Raw genomic sequence first — 10236 nt, 5'->3', positions numbered from 1 at the left:
ACTAAGTATCATCTGATACTATTGTTCCATTTTGATCTAACCTAACCGTTTCTCTGGAGAGGCCAAAGCAGCAAAGCAGCCATCAACGGAAGAAGGGGGTGTTGCTCCACTTCTTGCTTCGTCATCGGCTTCTTCACTCGTTGCATGTTTGCGCCATCGATTATCCTGTGCGGTCCACAGCCCGGCGCTGGGATTGCCTGGTTTCAGATAGAGCCACTTATGACCCGCCTGGAACCTAAAGGGGCTTGCGTCCAGGAAAATCACATGTGTAGTAGTGTCGTTGTCATCAACTAGTAGGTCAACCTCTTACAGGTCACGGCGGTGGCAGAAACGGTGGCCGTTGGCAATGGTACCATGCACTTGGACTGTGAGGAGAGCGAGCAGTGCCAAAGGTTGATAGTGGTACAACACGTGGTCAGATCAGGCTTGCGTTGGTTATTAGTCTTATCTGATGGAAAATAAGAAAATAACGTTCCTAGATTTAAAACGATCTCTATGATGTGGACAAGATTGGAGATTTTGACGACTAGTATACTTTCATTCACAAAAGGACATAACATGTGTGCATCATGAGGAAAAGTATGTTGGACTCTGGTACACGAAATTTGAATTCTTCTTGAGCAGTCCATTCATTGGCTGGGCTAGCATTGATCAGGGACCATTAGAAAAAGTCTTTACTTGTCACCAGTAATCTCGCCGTCCCAAAACTCATCAACTGTTTTATATGGACCGGTTTTGTGGACGAAGATGTCAAGAGTTCCCCTCCACTCTGGGAGGGTGCTTATCTTGTGACGATCATCATTGGTGAGCTCCCAATCAAAGATGCCTAGATTCTCTCTTAACCTGCTCTTGTTGAAGCTCTTGACGATTACACAATCTCCTTGCTCATACACCCACCTCAAGCATACCTACACTTCCAGTTTGTACTTTCAGTTCTAAATAGTTTCATATCTAGTTAATAAACATGATATGCACGATAAGATTCACTAAACAATGCAACATAGGTATATATAGTATTCACCAGAACAAATATTACCATAAGTTTCATGTATCATCTTATCGGCCATTAAACAAACCACTTTTGCCTTTTGTTTTTCCTGCTACGGTCTCTAAATATAATTGCATAGCTGGAAGCTTAATTTATCATAGCACATATAAAAAATTGACATATATTGCAGTGTTCTGTTTACCTGGGCAATAGTTTTACCCCTCTCCATGGCAATCTGTTTGAGAAGAGGACAATCCATGACAGCATTGTTGCTCCATGGTGTACCCTTTCCACCTAAAGGAGAGTAGGCACAGAGCTGAATTCCTTTCTCCTTGCAGAACTCCCTCAATTTATTTTGCCGACAGTAGGGGTGCACCTCAACCTGCAAGTGTTCATGTAATCCCGTGAACAATATTAATAAATTAATCAATGTACATGTTGAAATGTTTTGGACAAAGAGAATAAAGAAAGAAATGTATATGTACAACTATAATATAAACAGTACCAAGTAGTACTAAGAAAATGTTGTCTCCATACTCATAACTAAAATACCATTTTTCCTTTTTTCTCGCAAAAAAAAACTAAAATACCATTTCCCTTTTTCTTCTTACAACCCCTCTTAATCTTTATGTCCTTGTCTCTCTCATCTGTGCATGGCCATGACGAGTAACTACTTAAAAAAATACTACCTCTATATTTTAATGTATGAAGCCGTTGACTTTTTGTCCAACGTTTGACTATTCGTTTTATTAAAAAAATTATGTAATTATTATTTATTTTATTGTGACTTGATTCATCATCAAATGTTCTTTAAGCATGACATAAATATTTTCATATTTACACAAAATTTTTAAATAAAACGAATGATCAAACGTTGGTCGAAAAGTCAACGGCGTTATACATTAAAATACGGAGGGAGTATTTGTTAAGATGATCCATAAGTGATTTACACGGGCATTTTTCCAACTTGCCTGCAACCAAGCTAGGGCCTATAGAAATCATGGATTTGTGTAGGCAAATTCCAACCCGTGCGGAAATCAATTTTCACGGTGTGGCTCTCTCAAGGACCCACCCATGAAAATAAAATTCCAGTTTAATTTTTATAGACATAAAAAACCCACAAAAATGACTAAACTTCAAAATGTTATAGAAAAATCACTTTATGTCCGATTGAGGTGAACCACGGTTCTCCATGATCCTTGTAATATTTTTCTTCATATGGTTGGGTCCATATTTACTTAAAATATTTATTTTAATATGGTTGCTCACTGCCGTGGTCTTTATATGAGTTGATATATATGTTATGCATCTTGACATTAATGAATGATCAGACACAAAAAAGTATTCCATGAAAGTATTAATATTGTCATATTACAGAAAACACTAATAGAATATCGTATAACTTTGGTTTACCTCAATCAGGTTTAAAATAAATATCTAGAATTGTTTTTAAGTTTGGACTTTCTAACCCTCGTAAAAAGGAAAAAGTTCATTTAACCCCCTAAACGTTGAATAAAAATCCATATAACACCCTAAACTTTACAGTCGGACATCATCCACCCCGAACTTTGCAATACAATTCATGTTACCCCTAAATTAGTTTCAGACAGTGGTTTTGCATATTTTAAAGTTTAAATGAGCGATTTAAAAAAACTCGTATAACATACTTACATACCTCAATCATCGGTCTTAAATTATAGTATATAGTAACATCATATTAGTATTATATTGGTATTCATTTATTCAAGTGGAGATTTAACATATATGTCCAAGGCATATGTCACATATTCAAAATCATCCATCGAATATGCAAATTATGTAGTAATCATTTTGTAAAACCACCATATGGGTTACATGAATAGTATTGTAAAGTTTAAGGGTTGGATATCCGGTTTTAAAGTTCAAGGTGCTAGATGGAATTTCATCTAAAGTTTAGGGGTTATATGGACTTTTCCTTGTAAAAATAGATATCAAAGCTTGTAATGAATATTAGGCACCTAAACGATCTCATATATAAAAACTTTCAACTATAAAGTTAAAGTTGTAGATCTCATTGGGATCTACAATTTCCTTGTAGAACATTTCTCCATCCGAAGTCATTTGAAAACTAAAACAAACAATTTCTAAAATATATCTGAGAACGAAAAATGAATATTTGAACACACCTCAACAATCTGAAATAAACGAACTTTCAACTGCAAAGTTGTAGATTTCGTCAAGGTCTACAATTCTCATATAGAGTTTGCCATCATCTAACTTCATTTGAAAGAGTTACTTTTTTTTCATATTTGAAATTATAAATGATCTCAAATAAAAAGACTATCAACACAAAAGTTGTACATCTCATTGAGAGATACAATTTTCATATTAAGTTTGTCATCATCCGACTTTATATGTAGTTGCAATTTTTTTTCATATTTTAGTGGTATTCCCATATTTTATGATGGTTTTCTTACTTACAACCATCCGCTAAAAATCGATTTTTAAAGACTGATTTCACAGGTATCTGAATGTAAAAATAGACTTACCTTCATAGCTAGATGGATTTCTTAGATACCCGTATGTAAAAAGTAGGTTTTCGTAGGTGATTTATGACCTGAGACAGTGTCAATTATTTTTGCAGGTGTATTTTTTCTTGGCTGCCGGAGAAAAAAAATGATATCTTCCTAGAAACGTTTCTTAGTACTGAGACATATATGCAACGGAGGTGAGAGGGCGAGGCTTGATTGGACATTATGGCTGAGTTTGACAGTTACGTGGGCTCTAGCTGATCGTGAAGCTTGACCGGAATCGCCGATGTGGACACTTTTTTTTTCATTTTTTAATATTGTTATCCCACTAAATAATGCTAATGGGTTTTTCTCTAGTTGATGGTATATATATAGATGCAATTCCAAAAGAGTCAAGATTATTATAATGTATAGGAATGTTTGGAACTTTTACTTGATTTGCTGCAGGAGAGATGGTTGCGAAGGAGAGCAATGTCTCGAGCTTCTTGCAACTGAAGTTGCTAACACCAATAGCCTTGGTGAGTCCTAGCCTTTGGCACTCCTCCATCTCCTTCCACACTCCCTCCATGTCCATCATCACAAGGTCATCCTTGGAATATGTCATTGACTCCGGATCTTCAGCCAACCTCATGCTCACCGGAAAGTGAATCAGGTACAGATCGAGATACTCCATCTGCATCTTCCTACAATATTCGTACAAATCAAATCAACCACACAAGCCAAATGCTTGATCATATATGCACCCTCCATTTTTTTTTAATGTTGGTTAGTTAAAAAAGAAAGACAACAATGATGGTGATGGTTCCGCCATCCTACCACCACCGCCGGTTTTGCTAATTGGCGCAGATGCCGAGATGGTCACCGGGGCATGCACGCAAGTGCTGATTTATCGGTAGCTAATTGGCCTAATCCAATTAGGATGGTGCGATTAGCGCCAGCCTCCAATAATGATAACGGTTAGTATTTCCTTTTTCCTTTTTTCCGGGACTTTCCTTTTTTACCGGAGATGTTTACTTCGGTTAGTTGTAGATAATAACCATAATTAAATTTTTTTTTTATATTTAATGATCTTCTTTTACTAATAGATTAAAAAGAAAACTATACGTGAAGTTAACTTTTGAAAACTTTTTCAACCCAGATTTAAAAACTTAAAACTTTCAACTCTAATTTAAATTTTTTAAGTCAAATTTTAAAAACTTTCAACTTGTAGTCTCAAATTTGAGACTTTTAACGCAGATTTGAAAACTTTCAACTCAAAAATTGAAACTTTTAACCTAAATTTAAAAACTTTCAACTTAGGATTTAAATTTTTTTTATATTGAAAAATTTTTAAGTTAAGATTTAAAAATTTTTTACTCAAAAAATTTTTTGGTAACACGTGTGCTACCGATTAAAAATTCGAAAAAAAAACATGAAAAAAACAAGGAAAACACGTGAGGGGAGAGGAAGCGAAAAAAAGAAAAACGAAAAAGATGGAAAAAAGAAAAACGAAAAAAGATAGCGTGGAAAGGTCAGCTGATGTGCGCGTCAGTTCCGTTACTAGTGCCCATGCACCAGTTAGCATCCTGGCCACCACCGCCGCTGTCATGTGAAACCACTGACCCATTTCCATGCCTCCCTCCCACAACCTGCTGCTAGTAGGCTAGTTTCTAGCCTATTTCATTTTTATTTTTTACTATTTGTCTTTTCGTATTTCTAAGCGGCTAGCTATTAGAATTTCTTGACGGGTCTCAGATTATGCTACATGGATCAAATACAATATTCTAGTTAGGTATATAGAAAATTTATATCGACTGGTTAGAGTAGCTACGCAGCTGGACATGAAGAATGACACGAATAATTAATGATCCCGGTGCAACGCATGAGCATATATAGCTAGTCCAACAAAATAAGTTGCAGTTATACTCACCGGAGCGCACGCCTAAGAGATGGCAGGACATGGCCGGGGTGCGCGTGGGCAACCCATAGCTTGGACGTGATGTAGAGCTCGTCCCGCGACGCGACGAGGCCGGCGCGCACCGCCTCCGCCACGGCGTCGCCGAGGATGGCCTCCGTCTGGTACACGGCCGCCGTGTCGAAGTGCCGGTAGCCGGCCTCGATGGCGCGCAGGACGACATCCTTCACCGTCGACGGGTCGGTCGCGCCGAGCGGGAACGAAGCCGTGCCCATGCCGACCCGCGGCATCGGCTTGCCGGAGCTCAGAGCCGCCTCCGGCATCATCCCCCTCATGGTCATGGGATCGAACCGATCGAGAGAAATTGAAGATATGGCTCGACAGCCAATTAATCTGGCCATATATTGGTACGCGAGGCCTCATATCAGCGACTCACCGTGTGACAGCTACATCCCGAACGACCCAAGTTCTTCATATTTTCTTTTGGGAAAAGGAAAAGAGAATATTTGGGTGCTTTTTGTCGACGGCACTAGCTAGTTGCAACACTATCTCCGTTATTTAATAGATAATACAGTTAGTTTATTTTTAAACTTCTAATATTTAATTCATTTAAAGTAAAACGAGTATCAAAAGTTCTACACGAAGCAAACATAATATATTTTTCTATTTGCACAGAACTTTTGAGAAATGATGAATAGTCAAACATATTAAAAAAATAACTACATCATATCTATTATATACTAAAAGTCTATTAAACATCCTATAAACGCTATTAAACCGCCACATAGAACTCCCACAATCGCTCGTACGTCGCCACGTGGCATTTAATCATCTAGCCATCGATTTTCACTAATATACGGTGGGCCCATTATTTTATACCATTAGATTTATTTATCTAAATAGAAAGGGATAAAAAAAGGGCCCTCATATCCCACCCCTACCGTCCAGTACATATGCTTGTGTATGTGCGTATGTGCCTCCCCCATATATTTTATTTCTCTTCTATTTTCCTCTTTTAGTTAGATGGAAAAAACATTTTATGATTTATCCAAATACAATGATAAAAAAAAAGGGCCCGTATACCTTCCCCGCGTATCCAGTATGCACTTGTCTTTTCTCTCCTATTTTCCTCTTTTAGTTAGATGGAAAAAAATATCACCTCCCCCACATATTTCTTCTCTCCTATTTCCTTCTTTTAGTTACATGGAAAAAATATTTTATAATAACAAATTTTAAACAATTATATTATCTAAATCATATAAATAATTTTTATTTGTGCGCACTATTAGATTATTTTCTGTAAAATTTAAAATTGAATATCCAAATTAACTATATTAATTATTAAAGAAATTCAATACTTTTAGTCATATATATTCTACGAACTATAGCTATTGTTCATTGATCCATACATTTTTTTAAAAAATATAATATATTTTAAACGTTCTGATTAATAATATGGGTGGGCAAGTTTGACCGCAAGAAAACTAACCAGTTGAACTATGCTCACTTCATAATGTTGGATATAAAAACAACCATAATTTTTAAGATACATTTTTAAAATACTCCTATGCCTTTTAAACCGGTAGAAGCATTATTTCTAACCGTTAGATCTATCTTATATAGAAAAAGTGTTTATTCATGGTACATAACATTTCAAAAATATTACTGTGCAATGATGATACTTCGTCGTTATCGTGTTATTTCTAGGTTGCGTGGAGTCTCTCATCTACTCTATATAAAATGTTCATAGATAGATCGCTTCTTAAAATATATCAATGATATTAGGCTATATAAATCCATGTATTTAGTGGAGCTTCATTTCCCACCCAACATCCTTTAACATATTATAATAATATATTATACATCAAAAGAAAGAAAAACACCTTACGTTTTATTTTACACTTACTTTACTTTCGTTGACATGTTTTCTAAGAAAATAAATCTACATTCTTTTGAAATGATTAAGAAGATTATAAATAATTGCTTATAAATATTACTTATATATGATATAATATAAAACTGATAGGTTAAAATATTATTAAACAATTAATTAACGCTAACAAAAACAATTTATGGAGAAATCGTGGCGGATGTTCTCCGGTTAATATATTGCTTTTATAAATACGTCAAACCACTACTGGTGAAAGGGTTTTCACTCACGGTTCGTAACCCCATATAGTCCCGATTATGCAACCGGGACCACGAATCTATCTCTAGTCTTGGGTAAAATAACCAGAACTAAAAATTATCTTTAGTCCCGGTTCCTATTTAAACCGGGACTAATGTGGTTTTTGCACTACCTAGCAAAGATCATTTCTCCAGTAGTTAACTTAGCGTATGACGTACGCCCGCGCGAATGCACGAGCTACCTTCCTAGTTTTATAACATTTAAAAGGAGGTATAGTCCAACACATATTTTTCATTTGCTGATATATACATCACATGTACTGCTAGTGTGAGAGTACTCCATCCGGTTAGAATAACATCACACGCTGCTACTTCTAATATTACGCAATTTATAACTGTGAGCAGGCAGATCAAGCAACGCATATATTAGATTACTTAAACCCCGTGGGATCTTTGGAAGGTTAGGGACGCCACGTCATCGGTTTTTTCAAAAACACCACTCACCTCTGATTAATCACATTTTGGGTTAATCACGTTTTGGAAAGTAAGTGTGCCACGTCATTGTATTTTTTTGCAATAAAACGCCTGCACTTCCTGTTAATTGTGCGTTGGTTCCTGCCGCTATGGTCCGTTCGATCACGCGCGAGGGACGAGCGTGTCCCAGCGTGGCTGCTCTTCCACCATCGTGAGATTGTTGGATCAGAAACGGACGGCCTAGATTTGGCAAGAACCCTAGCCACCTCGCGCTCGCCTCTCTTCTCGCTCGCGCCGCCCCGCCCTCCTCCCTCGTGCGGGTCGCCGCCTCGTTATATTATAAACCAATAGGTATATAGTTAATTTAGGCTGTGTTCTTCCCCCAGTTTTTCCAACTCATCTCTCTTGTTTATCGCGCGCATGCTTTTCAAACTGTTAAACGGTGTGTTTTTTGAAAAAAATTCTATACGAAGGTTGTTTTAAAAAATCATATTAATCTATTTTTTCTTTTAAAAAATAGCTGATACTTAATTAATCATACAATAACACAGCTAGTTTTATTTTTAAACTTGTAATATTTATTCATTTAAAATAAAACGAGTATCAAAAGTTCTACGGGAAGCAAACATAATAGGTTTGTCTATTTGCATAGAACTTTCGAGCAAGGACGAATAGTAAAACGTACTAAAAAATAACTGCATCATATTCTAATAACATTTAAAAGGCGGTATAGTACAACACATACTTTTCATTTGCTGATATATACATCAGATGTACAGCTAGTGTGAGAGTTACTCCATCCGGTTAGAATAACATGACACGCTGCTACTTCTAATATTATGCCATTTTATAACTGTGAGCAGGCAACCAACGAGATCAAGCAACACAGATTTTATTTGAAACTAGCAGGTATAGAATTAATTTACGCTGTGTTATTCCCTAGTTTTTCCAACTCATCTCTCCCTTTTTTCGGCGCACGCTTTTCAAACCGTTACTCGGTGTGTTTTTTGTAAAAAAAAAAATTCTATATGAAGGTTGTTTTAAAAAATCATATTAATCCTTAATGAAACATGCAATAATACATGTTTCATTTTGCGTGCCAGGGATGAAGGGTTCCCAACCCCTCCTCCCGAACGCATCCTAACCTTGCATCAGAAATAGGTGTGGAAAAAAAAAACCTCGGGCTCGTGAGCTTAGCTTGGGCTTGGCTTGAGCTCGGCTCGGCTCGAATGAAAAACAAGCCAAGCCCAAGCCTCCTTTTTAGCTTGTTGTTGAAATGAGTCAAGCCCGAGTTGGCTCGCGAGCCGCTTGTTTGGGAATGATATATGTCAATGATTTACTCCTGATTTTCTTAATGATTACTAATTATATATAAAGAGATGTTTCAATGGGAAGGCTCGCAAGCTAGCTTAATCTGGCTCGAGCCAGGAAACGAGCAGAGTCGAGCTCATGTTTTAGCTCGTTTCCCTATCCAAGCTGAGCCAAGCCAAGCCTAGTTTGTTGTGAGCCATTGCAATCTGAGACGAGTCAGGCTTGACTTGGCTCGTTTCCACCCCTAATCAGAAATCTATTTATCTTCTATTATATAATAAAAGTCCATTAAATTTCCTTAAAACACTCTCAGGTTGACACATGGTACTCTAAAAACGTTCTCAAGCTGCCACGTGGCGCTAGAAAATCCTAAAATTCTAGAAAAAAACAAAAATATCCATCCCTGATTTTCACTTAAATATGTGGGTCCAATATTATACACCGTTAGATTTATCAGAAAATACTACGTTACCGTCCTCTCCCCGCAGGCGCTAAAATTCCATTAAACTTTCTTAAAACGCTCTCAGGCGGACACATAGTACTCTAAAAACGTTCCCAAGCTGCCACGTGGCGCCAGAAAATCATAAAATTATAAGAAAAAAAATATCCATCCCTGATTTTTACTTAATTATATGGGTCCAATACTATACACCGTTAGATTTATCACAAAATACAACGTTACCGGCCGTCCTCTCCCCGCTGGCGCGTGCGTACATGCGCCATCCTCCCTCCTCTTTTTTCTCAACGGTAGTTAATTAAGATCAAAAGTATTAGTATCGTGTTAACTAATTTTAAATAGTATTGGATTTATATCTCCATAGGGCATAGACCACCAGGGCACATAGCCGTATCTCCCAGCCGCAAGTGTACTAATAGATGTACATGTATGTATATATGTGTATGTGTGATCATTTACAAGAAAAGAGCACGTG

At 36.9% G+C, this 10236-nt stretch overlaps 1 protein-coding gene across 1 annotated transcript; it reads right to left on the bottom strand.

Annotated features, from left to right (window-relative positions):
• Window positions 1-457: 457 nt before the first annotated feature.
• Window positions 458-5843, bottom strand: LOC127752857 (deoxymugineic acid synthase 1-D-like). Its single transcript, XM_052278293.1, has 4 exons — window positions 5408-5843; window positions 3932-4181; window positions 1191-1370; window positions 458-908 (listed from the first exon to the last, which is right to left on the bottom strand). The coding sequence occupies exons 1-4, from the start codon at window positions 5791-5793 to the stop codon at window positions 675-677; spliced, it is 1050 nt and encodes a 349-aa protein (XP_052134253.1). The 5' UTR covers window positions 5794-5843; the 3' UTR covers window positions 458-674.
• Window positions 5844-10236: the final 4393 nt, after the last annotated feature.

Source organism: Oryza glaberrima, chromosome 10, assembly GCF_000147395.1.
Source record: "Oryza glaberrima chromosome 10, OglaRS2, whole genome shotgun sequence".
Classification (NCBI taxonomy): Eukaryota; Viridiplantae; Streptophyta; class Magnoliopsida; order Poales; family Poaceae; genus Oryza; species Oryza glaberrima.
The sequence above is the reverse complement of the archived record's forward strand: the minus strand, read 5'-3'. Positions and strand labels throughout refer to the sequence as shown.

Bases quoted from the DNA above. Each gene is read 5' to 3' on its own strand.
- LOC127752857 (XM_052278293.1), bottom strand. From the start codon at position 5,793: ATGGCCAGATTAATTGGCTGTCGAGCCATATCTTCAATTTCTCTCGAT. The intron at 4,182-5,407 runs GTGAGTATAACT...CGAATATTGTAG, and splicing joins TCTCTTAGGCGTGCGCTCCG to GAAGATGCAGATGGAGTATC. The intron at 1,371-3,931 runs GTAAAAGTTCCA...GAACACTTGCAG, and splicing joins TCTCTCCTGCAGCAAATCAA to GTTGAGGTGCACCCCTACTG.